General features: G+C 36.1%; 1 protein-coding gene and 1 long non-coding RNA gene across 2 annotated transcripts; one reads left to right on the forward strand and one right to left on the reverse strand.

The window, feature by feature from the left end:
• The first annotated feature begins 224 nt into the window (after window positions 1-224).
• On the forward strand, window positions 225-3,117 carry LOC130647162 (uncharacterized). Its single transcript, XR_008982808.1, has 2 exons — window positions 225-1,975; window positions 2,735-3,117. It is a non-coding gene; the product is annotated as an uncharacterized LOC130647162 (long non-coding RNA).
• Window positions 3,118-3,813: 696 nt separating this feature from the next.
• Window positions 3,814-14,957, reverse strand: LOC130647161 (probable ATP-dependent RNA helicase DDX41). Its single transcript, XM_057452923.1, has 2 exons — window positions 14,736-14,957; window positions 3,814-5,545 (listed from the first exon to the last, which is right to left on the reverse strand). Exon 2 carries the CDS (start codon window positions 5,541-5,543, stop codon window positions 3,972-3,974), a length of 1,572 nt encoding a protein of 523 aa, XP_057308906.1. The 5' UTR covers window positions 5,544-5,545; window positions 14,736-14,957; the 3' UTR covers window positions 3,814-3,971.
• Between the last annotated feature and the right edge of the window lie 4,039 nt (window positions 14,958-18,996).

Raw genomic sequence — 18,996 nt, forward strand, 5'->3', positions numbered from 1 at the left:
CTTTTGTTTTTTTTAGATTATAGGTATATTTCGCCGTTATATAAATTCTACAGGTTAAAATATCTTGTAATATATGCAAAAATGGCCGGAGAAAAAAGAAGGCACAAATTGCCTTATTACTAAGCCCCGTTGTTAAGCAAAAAAAAAGAGAAAGTTAAAATATTACTATATATATTCCATAAAAAGATTAGTTGAATTTACAAAGGTCTATGTGAGAGTGTGCATCTAAAAATATTTACAAATGTCTATAAGATCAGTCGTTAGTAATTTTGTTTTTATATTTTTCGAGTTTGTTTTAATATTACCAGATAAAAATTTATTCCATAGGTATGGTCCCCTATATCTAATTAAAAACGTGCAAGATTTTAATAAAATCTTTGGCACTTGATAATTATTTTTTGAAAATCTAGTATCATATTTATGTTGTATTGAACTAAATTGGTTAGTAAACAATTTTGGTGTGATGTTTTGTTTCATCTTGTACATGAAAAGTAAAACTTGATGCATATTTAATTGATAAATGTTCAAAGCCCCAATTTGAAGAACTAAGTGTTGTGTTCGTGGCATATCTGTCCAAACAAAAAATTATACGACAAGCATGTTGTTGTTTATTATACAACTTTTTAAATTTATTTACATTGTTACTTGCTCAGGATATTATTACAATACGTTAAGTAGCTGTGTATAACAGAAAAATAAAGGTTTTTTCAAGCAAAGAAAATTTAAGTATCGTTTGGCCTTATATAATATCACTAAGTTTTTAGAGATTTTATTTTCAAGGGTTTGTATATGTTTATTCCATGTTAATAATTCGTCTAAAAGTACGCCAAGAAATTCTATTGTTTATGTTTACGTTATTAATTTTAAGAGCTGGTAGTTTGAGTGGAATATCATCAGTTTTGTAACTTATTTACTTATATTAAGTGAGAGGTTATTTGCTTTGCGCAAGTTCTTGGTTAGCTGTTTTAAATAAATCGACAATGTTAGTATTAGAGTAAAAATTTGTTCTTAACAGTAATAAAAACACAACTTTAAAACTTAGCCTCACTTTGTTCTTAGTTATTGAACTTTCACCAATTGTGTTTATAAACAAGGCCGAAATCGCACCAATATGGACATTAATCCGAAGTTAATGCAGGTATGGAAAGAAAAAACGACGATTATAGCTTGGAGAAAGTGTTTTTCTTCCACGAGATTATACGTAGTTTGAGAGAGAATTGCAAGACACCTATAAGGAAATTCAGATGATTGAGGAGGCTGTTCATATTTTTGGCAAAGGCTTAAGCTACGTGTTTTTGTGAAGTTACTCTTTATATAAGAAACCTGTATCTAACAACTCGCCTCCATTTTGTCGAAACATGACGCAAAAAACGCAGTTAGTAAGTTGTTGCTGTCAGCTCGTCAACGATGCAAAACAAATTTGATAAAAACATTTATTGTTAATATAAACAAAGAATTTTGTCTTTGTTAAAATCTGTTTAAATATATCTTTATGAATTGATATAATTTACTTTATTTATGCATGATTTGTGTAACGATAAAAAAGTTATGATGTTGTTTCGAAGCTGAATCGCTTTTATGCATTCCTCGGCATGTGTGTTTTAAGACAGATATAATTTATATGTTAAAAGGAGCAACCTTAGTCACGTGATGTTTTGGAACAATGGCGTCGCTACGCACCTTTTTTACATCGTTACGTTGGCATGGCAGCAGCGTTGTATAAAATTAAACAGCGTTATCGCGGCTTTTCTTTGTGATTAGTTCTCCATTGTTTTTATTAGAATAAAGTAGTGTGAATGCTTCGTGTTTTGTTTACCGGGTGATCTAACACCTCCGATGGAGAGTCGTTAAATGAAAATAATTCTTGTGTTGATTCAAAAGGTAAAGAACGTATCACGTTTTAAAAAAGGGGAGTGTTGTTGAACTTTTTGTCGTTGTGAAAATTCGTCGAATCTTTATTTGACTCACTTCCCTGGTAAGTAATATTTATATCAAGTAAATTTAAAACAATTTAAGAGAGTATTTTATGTTTGAAAGGTCTCTGATGATTTTAAATTATTTTGAAAGAAGATTTCATGCAAAGCAAGCGAACGATTTCAGGAAAATACTTGGTACATGCTCTTGATTTTCTTAGGCGGAAATGATTTTTAATATATGATTTGTAGTGTTTTGATACTTGTGTTTTATACCAGCAGTTTGATTTTTTCTGAGAAAAGGGGATTGGACAAAATTTGTGTTAAATTTTAAACAAAACCCTAGACTAGTGGATGTGATCCCTGCGGAATTGTCAGTGTTCGCAAACTTGTGTTAATTCAGATAGTTGTAGTTGTACACTTGTAGTTCTTGTTTAATCAAAGCTTCTTTTGTAGAGTTTTGCTATATAACGTCATGATTTTGCTCAATAAAAGTAGTACAACGTGACATTCCGACGGGAGAATGCGCCATTATCTAAAAATAACAATTTTACCATATGAAAGGAACGACTGCTAAAAACAATGCTTTAAATAATTTGACGTCCTCGAGCATTCAAATTTACTTGAAGTTGTTCGTCATATAATTCTTTTAGACCAATCTTGTCCTCAGGGATTTTTTCCTTTTCTGGCAACCTTAGTCGGCGAGAAAAGGATTGTCAAAAAGAGAAAGAAGGCCTGAGGACGAGTTTGCTTTTAGACAGCTTATTTTGTTTTTATTGTGTTCTTTATAATTGTTGGACATGTTTTCATTGACCTCGTAGATCTGCCGCCATTATGAATATTCTTTGGGCTATTATTTGGTTCCTTGTTTTAATCTTTCTCGCTTGGCCAGTGGGAGGATTTTGCGCCTCTTGGTACGTATGCTGTCTCCCGTTCGAAGTATGCATTGAAGGGTTGAAGGGGCTGAATGAACTTTTATTCAAAGGGGTCAAATTGCCGTACGAAGTTGCTGTGAGATTGAAAGACGGAAAAGAAGGCTGGTGAAATTTCCGCAAGATTTACTTATTGATTGGTTTTCTTTCTATACGCTTATTTATACCCAACACAAAGAGGCTGAGATCTGAAGAACTTTTGTTTATTGATTTAGTGCATTTTTGTACTGTTTTTGTACATGTAGGAGAATTAACGTTACTATGATAATAAACTTCTTGTGTTCTTTGTTTGCTTTCCATAGTTTACTCACGCAATTTATTAGATTTTAGAACAAAAAATAGAAGATTTGAGACGAAGTTAATGGAAACATTGACTTTTTTGTTTAAAAATTGCCGTTTTTATTCATTATCGGTAAAAAAGTTTATTTTTCGCTAACTAGGTTTTTTCCAAAATGCTTAAAAAAGAACAGGATACAAAGTTCAATTTAAAATTTTAGTTGAAATTGTTAGGGTTAAACTGATTCTATATTTTATAAACTCGACAAGTATCTCCAATTAAATACCTGCCTTTTGTCTCTGCGCCGTTTTAAAGCCGTGCTGCGGACACACAAAAATTATTGTCGAATTTTGGTGAAACTAATGTTTTGCGATTGTGAAGCCTATTCGCAATATGCGTAAAAACGTTTTTGAAAAACTATTTAACTCTTCATATCAGCAAAATACGTTGTTCTTAAAGGGGCTACGGAACGGCTGTTGGTTTTCGACTTTAGTGACTTACACGAAAGTCGAGCTGATGGCGGTAAAAAACAAACTGGCTATTTTTCCGGCATGTGTGTAATTTACAGGCCCCTTTAAGTTTTCTTATTGTAGCATTTTTCTCTCATCCAAACATTTCAAATCGCAAATATTAGTCCTGCATTTTCCTTTAGGACTATCCAATCCAATCGCAAAAATAAATCTTTGCAAAATTTTGCAAAAAAAACCTATTCACAGAAATTTGTTCACATTTAACAAAATAACTCCTAGTTGTTCACGGTAAGCTAAATGAATACCACAACCAAAGATGTTGCTTGGGCGAGAAGGACGCAAAAAGTCGAACACGCCTAACTTTTAGGCTTGCGTTCATCTACTTTACTCGATCACCCATATCAGTTATTACGATCTCCTTTCCGAACATTTTTGTGTCTGTTAGCTCGTGAGGTACAACACTCCCTGTTGATTCTAACATATTTTTAATTTCTTCAGCAATCTTACAGTTCAATGTTAGAAACGTCGTCGCTGTACCAGGCCGTCCAAACCTTCCGGTTCGTCCACACCTATGTACGTAGTCTTCAATGCAATCCGGAGTGTCGAAGTTTATAACATGAGTTACAGCTGGAATATTGAGTCCTCGACTAATTAAATCCGTAGCTACAAGGACATCGAGCTCATCTGTTTGAAAAGCCTCCATTACCTCAGTACGACAGCTTTGCTTTTTCTCTGAGTGAATAGCTGCTGCGTGAAATTGCTCGCTTTGTAACAGCTCTGCAATTTCGTCTGCTTTATGTTTTGAACTGGTAAAAACAATAACAGGCGGATATGGAGTCTGTCGTAACACTTCCAGCAACGTGTTCGGTTTTAAATACGTGTGAAGAAACAAAACATTCTGGATTATATTTCTCGGCACCGTATCTCGAATACCTGTGCATATAAAAACAGGGTTGATAACCGCTGACCGAGCGAGTCTTTCTAACGAAGTTGGAAGTGTCGCTGACCAAAGACTTGTAAGTACTGTCGAATCATGTACTGTCACCATGGCAACAATTTTTCTAAGGGACTCTTCTAAACCCAATTCCAGCATTTTGTCACACTCGTCGATAACAAAATAGCTTATGTTTTGCAAAGATAAGTGTCCGCGATCGCATAAATCAAGCAGTCGTCCCGGCGTGGCTATTATAATTTTAGTTTGAGGTGCCAGCTGAGCAACATTTTGATTAATTGGAACTCCTCCGCATAGCCCAACAACAGTGTGTGTTTTGAAATCAGCAGGTGGGGGACAGTTAGGTAGCATATGAGAAAAGCTTGACTCCCATCTTTGATTTAAGTCTCCATTGTAGTAGGGCGTATGATTGTTATAAGGCGTTTGATTATAAGGCGTTTGATTATAAGGTGTATTGTGGTAGGGCGTATGATTGTTTCCAGAATTTCCAGCAAAATCAAATGCAGGCCTTGGTGTCCCTTGCTTAGGAATCAGTAAGTCAACGAGTTCGATAGTTGTATTTAAAACTTGATTCATTAGCTCTCTTGTAGGTACAATAATCAAACAAAATTGTCCACCAACAGTTCCGTCTACCATCTTGGTTTTCCAGAACATGCTACACATAGGTAACAAGTAACTGTACGTTTTTCCAGTGCCAGTAGGACTCAAACACACGCAGTCTCTGTTCTTTAACAAACAACTGATTCCTTGCATTTGAACGGGAGTGAGTTTATGAATGTTTTTTCTTTCTTGCAGAAACTTTAAACATTGCGAAGGCAAGGGTATATCGCTTATGTATTGAATTGGCGCGGGAACGTCATCTCCCTCAACTTCAATGCCATACCTGCTACGTAATTGATCTGAATGAAGGCTCTCTGATACAGTAAATATTGACTTTCCAACTTCACTGGATGCATCTTTTTGTTTTCGCAATGGTGTAAAACTTTCAACCAAAGACATTCCTATAAAACAAAAAAAAAATATTACAAATTTTTAATTTCGTGAAATATTCAAAACCATGAACGTAAGGAAGGGTACCTTAACCCTGTTTTAAACTTCTATGTGAATCTCGGGGTGGTAACAAAGTATGCCCCCACTCCCCAAGACCAACCCACTGCTCCAAAATAACTATTAAGGTAATGTCATGTAAATAATAGTTAGCACAAATAGTGTGTCTCATTCGCAATAATTTTGCATAATAAAAACTTTTGTGACATTATTATTTTTGGTGACGTTATCGCAAGTTTTAGCAGTAGAAATAAAAGTGGTTTGCTACAGGAACTCGTCATTTATGAAATGATACAGATATCCCGTTATCACATAGTTAAACAAATTAAAGCCCAAACATATACAATATTATACGCACGTCAAAAAATTTATCATGTAGCAATTCTGCCTTGCAATAGTAAAGCCTGAGAAATAAGAACTAAAATGTTCTTTGAAAAATTTGCATCCAGAAATATAAGATTATAAAAATATATTTGGGCTCATAATAAAATTTCCGCGGATTTTTTATTTTAAATATTTAAAAAAACAAATTGGCGTAATATCGTTCCCCAAAATATGCATGTGAAAATGCAGAAAATCATGAAAACTTGATTAGTTGTAAGCAAATTTCGGTATGCCAGTTGTTTGAATACGAGTTCAAATAGTACGGTGTTGCTTCTGTGACAGGATGAAGATAATAGCTTGAACCCTAAATATAAGGGCGGGTTACTCTCAAAATAAAAAGGTTGGGGTTCCTAATAATAGGGGGTTGTTTCGAAAATACGGAGCTCTGACCCCTCTGCGAACCATGAATATTCCGTGGGACGAAAACGGATATGGAAATATGTCTTTGAGAGACTTGCAGACGTTAAAGGTTTCTCTCGCAGCGCAAAAGTTTTTTTCGCAAACACTTTCTTCTTTTAAAGTACCTTAAAAACCAAAAATTTTAATGTCAAAATATTTGATTTTTTAAAAAATTTTTATGGTACACTGCTGTACACTTCTGCAATAACAAAGAAATAGTCGTAAAGTAATTAAGGATGGCCGGGCATTTTACTTTTTCTCTGAAGAAATATTCATTTCCAACTTGAATTCCCTCTTATAGTGCAAATTTGTCTGCAGAAATTTTGAAAATTATGCCGAATTTTTTTGCGCCAAACTGAAATTTTTAAAATATTACGACTAACACGGACAGTAACATATAAAAAAGGCATTACATGACGAACAACAACACGAAGTTCTCCATTTGCATACACCAGCATTAACAGATGTACACGTTTTTTTATAAACAATGTCAAATTTTTGGTTATCCAGGTAAACAATGACTAACAATTTTTGGGGCGTTTTTTCTTAACTTAACTATATAGTTAAACAATGTTCAGGGAGAATTGCAAAAAACGTTTATATATAAAAAAAAATGTATAACGAATACAAAATGTGTGCACAGACATAGATAACAAAAATATAATTTCATAAAACTACAGTGGATCTCATAAAGGACAAACTTTGAAATTGTTGCTTTCCCGCACTATTCTGAACTTTACTCTTCTGTCTGAAGCCTGTCCCTTGTTAATATTTTTGTCGAATTTCAGAACAAGCTTAAGTTGCTTCCTGAAAATCTTAATTACATTGACACGTGTTAACCAAAATACTGATTTCACTTTTACTAAAAAAAATGCTTCTTAATCTTTAGCATCTTTAAATATTAATTCTGCAAATTTCGGAGATATATTCTGCAAAATGAAAGATGTTGCAAATTTTTTTTAAGGCAAAAAAATAAGGAATATGTAAAATGCTTGTAACACATCTATAACGAAAAATAAATTCAATTATTTCAAATATAAAAACATGAAAAGTCACTTTAACTTTTTTAGATGATTATATCTGATAATTTTCTCAATTTGATTTCCCTTACTTATAATTTGCATCAACAAAAAGTTGTGTCTAAATCTTTGATATAAAAGTCAAAAGTATACATATATATTTAAACCCATTTAGTGTAAAATATGCAGAAAATGAAAAAGACAAGATTAAAGAAGGGCTTCATGATTTTCGTGTCACTAAAAACACTAATAGCAAACTAATCCAAATCTACATCACTGTTGTTTGAAATTCTTTCAAGTTATTCTGTATATCTATTTAATAGCTTCCATATTTGAATTTTATTAAAACACAAAATTTTTTTTAACATTAAAATCAAAAAATTGCCATCATAAATTAACCTTAATACAGAAAAATCAGTGAGGCACAAAATTAACCAAATTTTGAAAACCTGCGTTAATTAAATGCTCCTATTAAACTGTAACGTAAATATCCAGAAGTTTTTTATGCCCAAAACTTTTGCATAAGGTCAATAAAATATATAAGCTGCTTCTCTTTTACCCTACTCTTTGCTGTTAAATTAGGTTTCCGTTAATAAAAGTTAGTTTTATACGAAAGAGCGTTAAAAGATGTCTAAAAATTTTTTCACATTTTGGAAAAATATTTATAAGATGTAGAGGTTTTAAAAGTTAAGCTAACTATATAGAATTATGATATCATAAGTTAGATGCTGAGAAAAATTGCTGGTGTGAATGGTAAATATGATAACTAAATAATAATATTCATGAAAAATATGTTCAAAATATAAAATGCATAACTTTATGTTTTCATTATCATAATTATTGAAATTTCAAGTCAAAATCTCGTAAACCAATTACGGTTTTTCAAAAAAACCAAAACATTCATATATAGTTTTTCAAGCTCAGTCGTGTGAATCTAACTTGTGTTATTGAGGAAGGTAAGCTTAAATTTCTTGAATGGTCACATTTACCATTGGTTAGCTAGCTAAATGTAGTTCTGTATGTGCGCATCCCTGACAAGCATAGGTTCGACCCTATCTCTTCCTCCATAACTAGTATATACATTTTTCAAAATAAAGAATGATAGATGGATGTGCATATTTTACATGGCTAGTCTCAGAAATCTCAAGGGATATACCCTGTCTATTATTTCCAGGAGGAGCCATGGCTTAGATGGGGAGTCCTAGAGTATTTAATGCTCATTTTGAGCTACACAGACACAATTAGGGCCTGTGCTCTACTACACAACTCCTGGCAGCATCCAACCGCCCACACAGTGTGCCATCTCCCCAATTTCCCTCACATGGCTTGGGCTAACCCGGGGCTATGGTAACATTTACTTGCCCATGTTGAATCGCTGCCAAGGGGAATCGAAATCGCGGCCTCCCGCACAAAGTGCGAGAGTTATAACCACTAAACTACGGCACCACAAAGCTGTTCGTCTGCTGACCTTCTTACCTTTTCTGGTCTCTACAGCACCCATCTATCACAACCTAGCCTTAATTAGATTCCCTGACATAATACAAGTTCTTAATGTCACTTTATTAAAAAACATCTTCTTAAATGATATTCCTCAACCACTTGCTGAAACAATTGATGTCAATGCTATCCATCACCGTTTAACACAAGAAACAAATCTGCCAGTATGCTAGACCACTTTCATTGCAACACTATATACATTCTATAGTCTCAACTCAATCAAGTCTCAAACAGTTTCACCTTGGAATAATCTTCAAAAGGCAACTAATCTATCTTTCAGTTTACTTTCTGCCCCATCTATAAAATCTAAACTAACTTTATTTTTTCTTTCCAGTTATGGCCCTCCTTGTTTTTTGTAATGTAATTCTTGATTTGTAATTCATTAATGTTAGTAAAATCGCTGTGATGTTTCTTGTGCTGTATTTGCCGTGTTATGATGTGAGGTGATGTTTTTGTCTCTCTTTATTTGCTTTTTTTTTACTTTTTATTTTTTACAGCATACAAAACTTTTGTGGTACCAAAAAACTTTCTACTTGATTCTCTCCCGTCTTTTTTTTCTGTTTATTTAATAATTTAATGACACCAGTACATATCTACCTATCATAGACAATATAGTTCCTTCCCTCTTTTTTACCTTTAGGTGACCTCTACATTCTTTTTAGCTTCTGCTACAGTATTGGTCTTCTGCCATGATAATTATAGTAACTATCAAAATCTAGCACTTGTAATTTTACACATTTTCATACAGGCAAAGTAAATTGAATGCTTGAAAAGGACTACAAAGGCCAAAATTTGCTATTACGGTAATTTATAGATTTTTATAAATACAAAATACAATATATATAAAAAATATAAATGGTGTGCATAAAGAAAATTTATTAGTTTCTTTCTGATCTAGTATATCCAAAATTTACCTTTTCTCATTACATGCCCGCATTGTTTAGAAAATGCTGCATTTATAATGGCGAATTTGCTTACGTAATGCACATTATGATTGATGCAGACAAAAAATACACCGTATCATGGTGGGAGGCGACTTTAATAGTCATGTTGGGAAGTCAACTGAAGGTTATAGAGGTGTGCATGGAGGCTATGGATTTGGGAGCAGAAATAAGGAAGGGGAGAGGTTGCTTGAGTTTGGAATGGCAACGGACATGGTGGTTTGCAACACATCATTCAGTAAGAGACAAAGTAGGCATATGAATGATAACATATGAGTCAGGTGGTTGTAAGATACAGATAGAATACTTCCTGGTTAGAAAGTCAGACAAGAAAGTGGTGAAGAACGTGAAAGTTATATCGGGAGAAGAGTGTGTTTCCCAGCATAGGTTGCTGGTTTGTCATATTATCTTGAAGAGTGTTAAAAAAAACAAAGGGAAAGTACAGGCCCCGTCGTAAAGTCTGGAAGCCGATGGAAGAGATTGTAGCAAGACAATTTAGTGCAAAAGTTCAGCAGTTAGCCCACAATGGTCAACATATTAAGGAGACAACTCGTGTTACTGAAAATAGTAGCACTCTTATAGACTTGATACTTTCTAACAGTTCTTGTATTTCTAAAACTGGTGTCATGGATTTAGGCATCAGTGATCACAATTTAGTTTATGTGATCAGAAAATTCAAAAGGCCAAAATTTGAACCTAAAACTATCAAGGTTCGTAGCTACAAGAACTTCAGTGAAGAGGCTTTTCTGAATGACCTCAGGAATTTAGACTGGTCATATTTTAATAATTATGATGACCTTGATGAAGCATGTGAGAAACTGAATAAAAATGTTAAAACAGTGGCTGACAAACATGCCCCTTTCAAAACAAATAGATTTTCTGGCCGTGTTGAGGCATGGGTCACTGATGAATTAATAATAGCCATGAAAGAAAGAGACTTCTTAAAACGGAAAGCATCAAAAACAAAATCCATCATAGACTGGGAAGCTTTCAAACAAAAAAGGAACCAGTAATAGGTCTCAAAATTCGACTCAAAAACGAGTACTATAATGACGTTTTGCAGGACTTTCAAAAACGGACAAAACAACTTTGGAAAACCCTAAAACAACTGTTTCCTGATAAGTCAGGCAATAAAACTACCTCAATAAAACGAGTAATACAAAACGATGGTACAGAAACTTCTCACTCGAAAGAAATTTCCAACACCTTCAATTCATTTTTTGTCAGTGTTGGTGCCAAACTAGCCTCTAAATTTTCTTCTGACACTACTAATGTTAATCCACCTGTTAGCGGACACGATTTTCGGCGGGCTCGTATTGAGACCAAAAGTGTCGAAAAAATAATTAGTTCACTAAAACTGAAGCTACAGGCTTGGACGGAATTTGTTCACGACTGCTAAAAGCAGGTTCGTCAGTTTTAAGTATTTATTTATCAAGTCTTTTCAACACATCTTTATTTACTGGTTATGTACCTAAATGTTGGAAGACTAAAAGGGTCTCGTCTATTTTTAAAAGTGGCAATAAAACAGATCCTACTAATTATCGGCCTATCTCCATTTTGCCAATTCCTATGAAAATTTTTGAAAAGTTAGTGCATGAGCAAATGTCTCATTTTATTTTTGAGCACAACTTCCTGAATGACAGACAGTCCGGATTTTAAAAACTCTTTTCCACAGAAACTGCAGTAGTCGATGTCTCTGATTTTATTCTTACTGAGGTCGACCAACATAACTTTGTTTGTGCTGTGCTCATTGACCTTAAAAAAGCTTTTGACACTGTTGATCATAAAACTTTGTTAAAAAAACTATGGTGTTTTGGCATCAGAGATGCTGCCTTTGACTGGTTCAAATCCTACTTAACGCGCTGAATGCAGCTGACTCTTGTAAACGACACAGGATCAGATCTGCTTCATGAAAACGCTTTTGGGGTGCCACAGGGATCTGTGTTGGGACCCCTGCTCTTTCTTTTGTATACTGATGACTTAAAATCTGTCATCAATTCAAACTACCACCATCTATAGCAGATGATACAATAATTATTTCGTCCCATACAAACTTGGATACCCTTGTCTCCCAGGTCGAGTTAGAACTTTCGCAAGTCGACCTCTGGCTGAATAATAACAAAATGACTATTAATACAGACAAAACTAAAACAATCTTTTTCGGCAACCACAGCCAGTTAAAAAAAGTTGAGAACAAAACTATCAATTATATGGGTATTGCTTTGAAGAGGAGCAAAAAAGTTAAATGTCTTGGGGTAACATTTGATAAAAAAATGGAATGGGAAGAGCACATTAATGACATAAATAAAAAAATTAAATATTCTAAAATTAGAACCATTGCATCCTGTTTAACACCTCACACAAAAAACCTTTTAATTAAATGCACTTGTCATGCCATATTAAAACTACTGCTCCTCGGCATGGGCTTGTGCCACCCAAGGTAGATTGGAAAAACGAGAAAAACGATTAAAATGTGTCCGTACCTTTCTTGGGAAAGAGAGGGAATATTCAATGAATAATTTACTCATCAAAAACAATGCCATATTAGTTTTCAAAGCCATGAATCACATTGCTCCTGATTACATGCGCTCAAAATTCCTTTTGACAAAAAAACTGTCATAATTATCAAACAAGAGGAGTTTCAAAAAACAGGTTTACACTTCCCTTGGTCAACACGGAATCTGGCAAAAAAGCTTTCCCATTTAGAGCTGCAAAAGTGTGGAATAATCTTCCAGACCAAGTGATCTGTGATGGAAGTCTGCTTTCGTTTAAGACTTCCATCTCTAATGTATTTGGCAAATTCTAATGGAGATCACTTTTTAACTTTTTAATTTTTGTTTTTTATTCTTTTTCTTTTCAATTTTCACAGATTATAAATGTTACTATGTTTGGTTGAGCGGAGGCAGTCAAGGCTTATCATTTTTTTCTTTTTTGTTCTAGTGGCCCCCTGTGGAAACAATCCACTAACTATAGGTTTTTGTGATTTTCTGGGCTAGTCACTTTAAATACTTATTATTACTATTATTAGTGGTAGTCAAGTGTAATAGTGAATTGTTTCAAGGGCAAGGGTGATGCATTAGAAAGAGGTAACTATAGAGGTTTGAAGTTGGTTGATCAAGTAATGAAAGTTATTGAAAGAGTGATTGATAAGTTACTTAGAGAAAGAATTGATATATATATAGATAAGATGCAATTTGTTTTTGTTATAGGGCGTGGCACTACAGATGCAATATTTTTACTCAGACAGCTTCAGGAAAAGTATTTAGGAAAGAGAAAGAATCTCTATTTTGCCTTTGTAGATTTAGAGAAAGCTTTTGATAGAGTGCCACGTAAAGTTATTTGGTGGGCTATGAGAAAATTAGGTGTGGATGAGTGGCTAGTTACGATGGTACAGTCTATGTACAGCAATGCTAGAAGTCGTGTCAGGATTAACGATTCACTTAGTGATGAATTTAGTGTAAATGTTGGTGTACATCAGGGTTCTGTACTTAGTCCTTTGTTGTTTTTTCTAGTCTTAGAAGCGTTTTCGATGGAGAACAGGTTGTCCATGGGAGTTATTGTATGCAGATGACTCAGTTTTCATAGCAGAGTCAATGGACGAATTAGTTGAAAAGTTTGAGAAGTGGAAGAAATGACTAGAAGAAAAAGGGCTAAGGGTGAATACAGCAAAGTCTAAAGTCATGATTAGTAGCATTGCAGCCAAGTGTGACCTTGTAGTTGGAAAGTAGCCATGTGGAGTTTGCAGGAAAGGGGTTGGTAGTACCTCAATTTTTTGTCAGACTTGCAAGCTTTGGGTACATAAGAAGTGCTGTAATATTGGTGGAAGGTTAAGAGCTGACATACAGTTTGTATGCAAGCGTTGCAAAGGTGAGATTATAGAGAATGAAGTATTTCCAGCTTTAATGATGTACAACAGTGGCTCGTTAGAAATAGCTGAGAACTTCTGTTACTTAGGTGATATGTTGGGCAGTGAAGGGGGTGTTGGAAGAAGTGTTACTTGTAGGATAGGTTCTTCTTGGAAAAATTTCAGAGAGTTACTTCCTTTGTTGACTAGCAGAGTCTTGTCAATTGAGGTAAAAGGTAGGTTGTATGAGGCCTGTGTAAGAAGTGTTATGTTGTACGGTAGTGAGACATGGGCAGTGAAGCAGGAAGATCTTGACTGTTTAGAAGGAATGATATGAGAATGGTTAGGTGGATGTGTAACGCCAGTCTGAGAGACAGAAAGAGTTCAGATGAGCTATAAGAAGCAGGCTAGGTATCTGTAGAATTAAAGATGTTATCCAGTTAAGAAGATTGAATTAGCTGGGGCACTTGGAAAGAATGGAGGAGGATAATTGGGCAAGAAAGTGTAGAGACTTGATAGTTCCTGGGGCAAAGCCCAGAGACAGACCGAGAAAGACTTGGCAGGAGGTTATAAGGACAGACTTGATACAGAGGAAGTTGAGTTTAGATCTAACACAGTCTAGATCAGATTGGAAGAGGGTCATTTATATACCCCGTCCAACCCATGCTAGCATGGAAAACAGACGTTAAGCCGAGAATGACATATTCTCTGATTAAGAGCAAACTTGGTGACGATTCAGTATGGCCGAGTGAATGTTACCATAACTAGACCTGGTTAACCCAAGTCATGTTAGGGAGGTTATGGAAATGGTGCACTGTGTTGGCTGTTCGTTTGATGTTGCAGGTAGTTTCCTTGGAGAGCGTGGACCCTCTGCGTAGCTCGAAGTGAGCATTAAATACTATAGCACTCCCCATTGAAGCCATGGTCCCTCCTATAGAAATAGCATATCTATTTTCTCTTTCATATTCTCAATATATCCATTGTTCTTTATGTAAAAACAAAATATTATGCCAAAAATGTTTATGATGATGTTAATTAGGATAGGAAAAATGCAACCTACCTTTAGTTTAGGATCACAACACTTCAATAACTTCTGTCATTTGATTACAAATTTCGTGATTAGAAAATTGATTTCGTGTAGCGAGACTCGTCAGAACACAAATGCTGCGCCGTCTGTCTCGCAAAAACGGTTTTTGTTACGAGGTGCCATCATGACAACGTACACTTCACACTCGTCGCCAGGGTTTTTTGTCTTTTTGATACGAGGACGATACGGTGGCCTACAAGTGTCACGGCGCAAACAAGAAGCTCATGGCGCAAACAAGAAGCTCACGGCGCAAGCAAGAAGCTAACGGCACTAGCAAAATGTTCACGGCGCAAACAATAAGCCCACGGCGCAAAGAGAGAAGCTTCCACGGCGCAAACGTTTTATCTCTGTTCACGGTTTTTTGAGCCATGGTGCTTTTTAGATCAAAATGGAACCGTTATTTTTCGCGAAATGCTATAACTTTAGTAAACAACAAAATGTTTGTTTGATTTGAGTTTAGTCCAGCTTATTAATAATATAGATTATTCCATAGTAAATACATTGCTTGGCTTGGAAATTGTAAAAGGTTTTTTATGTCTGCGTGGCTAAAGAACCGGTACCGGCTCTTTAACTAAAAAACCGATAATTTTTTAGCCGGCTTTTTAACTAAAAAACTGGTAAATTTTAGGTCACGTGATGCATCTCAACCCCATGCATACGGCGTGCATCCCTCATGCGCGCTCTTTCCAAAATGGCTCTCATTGCGGAAGGTCAGTTGTACTCTTCGTTTGAAGAACTACAACAAAAAATTACCTTGTATAAGCAGAGGAATCATACTGAATTGTGGATAAGGGATTATAGAACCATAAAAGTAGCATGAAATATTACGAGTTAAAGTATGCATGTGTAAGCGGAGGAAGATCGTTCAAATCTCGTGGGTCAGGATTGCGAACTTCATCGTAAGTAATTTTTTTTTTATTTATGCTTTTTTATGAGAAGATTCTTCTAAATTGTTAGCTCTTTTATTTTGTAATGTTTTCCATAGAACTATGCAACAAGAATGCCCCTTTACCATAGCTGTAAGAGTGTCTAAGGATGGAAAACACTTGCAAGTAAATCCTGTCAGTGAGTTAAGTATGCGTTATTCAATGCACATCTACTTGTTCAAACTGTTACATTTCTCTTGGTTAATCTTTGCCTTCAACAATTATAAGATGTTCATCCGCAGTAAAAGGTCTTGTATAATTTCCTCAAGTTTAAATAAAAAAGAACAAGAGGGTTCTTTTCATACTCATGCTGCCATTACATAACGTTGGATGTTTTGAGGTGGGGTTTATGACCGTGACAAATAATGCACCACCAAATAATGCAAGTTTTTACAGTAATGCATTCTTGTGGAGAATTTCATAAGAGATCCAGGTTCAAATCCTGGCAGGAGTTAATAGGGTCAAAGGTAATGCCTCTCTTTGATCATGCTACTTATTTTAGCAGATACAGTGTGCAAAAGCACTATTTGGAAATATTATAAGTTTTTTTAATTCTAATTTTAGAATGTTCTCCTCCCATTGCATTTTTTGATCATATATTACTCCAGTATCCACTTTTATTTCAGAAGTTACTGATTACTTGTCTTCTTAAAAAAAACTTTTAACCAGCACTCTAACTATCTCTGAAAAAAACCGGTGCTTTAAGTCTATTAAATAGCACGAAAAAAACCGGCACTCCTAATGAATCTCACGAAAAAAACTGACACTCTAATATCTCTACAAAAAATGGCACTTTAAGGTAACCTTGTCTTCTACAAAAAACCCGGCTCTCTAGGTCTAATAAGTCCTACAAAAAATCCAGCTTTCCATAGTCTAATGAGTCTTACGAAAAACACCGGTTCTCTGAGTATTACTGCAAAACAACCGGCACTCTAATTTTTACGAAAAAACCTGGTTTTCTGAGTATCTTTAGAGATAAGGAAATATTCCTTCTAGCACAGTCGCATGCTTGCAATGCAGTGACGTCACAAAAATCCAGCACCATGCGGTACCATACCATATTGAGCCATTGAATTCAAAGGAGTTATCCCTAATAATCAGTGCAATGTTATGACATCATCAAAGTATGCAGAATAGGAGTCCAAAATTTTTCTAGCACAATTCCCTAAAAGTCTACGCATATCAAGGTTAAGTCCCTATTGAGCAATGACGTCATAAAATGCAGAAAATGAGTCCACAATTCTAGCACACAGGGAATTCCCTAAAAATCAACGCATGCGCAGTAAAAAGGAGAGTAACTGTGTTAGTTGGGCAGAATGAAATCCTCTGAGAAAGTAAAATTATTACAATAAAGAATGAACACACATACCGTGAAACAATTACGTGATATTGCAAAAAACCCGTGGTTTAACCGGGTATTATGGGCTATGCAAGGCGGTATTGGTTGCCCTGTTGGAGAATGTATCACAGAAACCGGTCAGGCATATAACATCGGAGGATATGGACGTCTTCGAGAGACAGTAGATGGCCAAGACCCGTCCAACCATCGGGGGTAAAATCAGGGAATGGTACAACCGGGTATTGCTTCCATCTGAGATGGATGTCTTCGAGAAACAGGAACTGTCGAAAAATCGTTCCGTGGTAAGGGATAAGATGCAGGGATGGTACAACTGGCTTGTGGACGCTGTTCCAAAGCCTATAAAAGAGGTTGTCAAGAGTACTTATGCAGCATTCAAACGCGAGGTGATGGGGTTCTATAACGGGACAGCCAACACAGGGCCTACATCCCATGATGAGGTAGAAAAAGAGGCCGAGTAAGACTATCTATATGAACAGCCGGGGCAAGATTCTACACCACAGGAACATAAACATGCTCATAACAGGACTTATAGAAGTTTCCGAATTCCCGGCATAGGAGGGGCCGACGTTGACGGGTATATAGGGATGGTGAGGCCCGAAGTGAAAACCATAGTTGAAGGGCAGATGGAAGACATGGGCTCAGCGAAAGTACGGATATTCCTATGGATCATGTGGAAGAAGAAGAAGAAGACGAACCAGGAGGAGGCCAACGATGAGGAGTATATCGAGGTGAATACGGTTTTCACTAGTAACATGACGTCAGTCTTCCAGGAAAACGACGTAGATGACGTGCTGGATAAGATGTTTGCCCAGGTTAAAACACATGTGGAAAATCCAGCGTTACCCCAAAGTGGCTGCACAACCTCTCAAATACTATACCTCGACGTAGACTTTCACTAATTGAGATTAACAAGAGGCACATCGTATATCGAACTACCCAAATGGGTAGCATCCAAAAAGGCCGTCATTAACCCGGTGAATGAAAACGAGGAGTGTTTCAAGTGGAGTAAAATAGCATCCTTACATCATGAGGAGATAGGGAGGAACCCGAATCGAATATCTCGGATGAAACCCTACGTAGACCTTTATAACTGGAAGGGTATGCCGATCAGTGCGCAACGGACGTACTAAAGTGGTGACTCTATTGCTTATCAAGGATGATAAAAAGACTCATTATACGGTCGTCAAAAGCCTATCGAGGCTCCTGGGCAAGGAGACATCGAAAAATAGGAATGCAATGCATTTTTGTCTAAACTGCCTACGGGGCTTTCCCACAGTTGAATCGAGGGACAAGCACTATAGATATTGCGAGGACAACTAGGCTGTTAAAATTACGATGCCAACAGAGGGTGAAAAATGATTATATTATAGGGATGGACAACAGCAATTCAAGGTACCCTTTGCCATCTATGCAGACTTCGAGAGCTTGTTAATACCGGTAGAGGATGCAAGGGGTAAAAAGACCAAGAAGCTGAGCAAGCATGTACTATCTGGATGGTGCAGGTATAGTACCTTTGCCTATGGACATGTGCCGGACCCTCTAACTGTGTACAGAGGTGGGGTATGTGTGACGAGGTTCGTCAACCATTTGGAGGATGAGATGAAACGTTTCTATTATACCTACCCGCAGAAGGACATGAAGCTTCTAACAGAGGTCCCAAAAATTGAACATGATAAGGCCCCGCACTGCCACATATGCTTAAAGCCCTTCGATTATTACGAGAATAACCGCAAGGTTCGAGACCATTGTCACTACACAGGTCTGTATAGAGGCGCAGTGCGCACAATATGCAACCTCAAATACAAGATACCCAGCCACATACCCATCATCTTCCACAACCTGTCGTGGTATGATGCCCATCTCCTCATACGGGAACTGGGCGAGAGGTACGACACACAGGACATTGGGTGCATTGCAGAGAATACAGAGAAGTACATCAGTTTCAATG

This window comes from Hydractinia symbiolongicarpus, chromosome 6 (assembly GCF_029227915.1).
Source record: "Hydractinia symbiolongicarpus strain clone_291-10 chromosome 6, HSymV2.1, whole genome shotgun sequence".
Classification (NCBI taxonomy): Eukaryota; Metazoa; Cnidaria; class Hydrozoa; order Anthoathecata; family Hydractiniidae; genus Hydractinia; species Hydractinia symbiolongicarpus.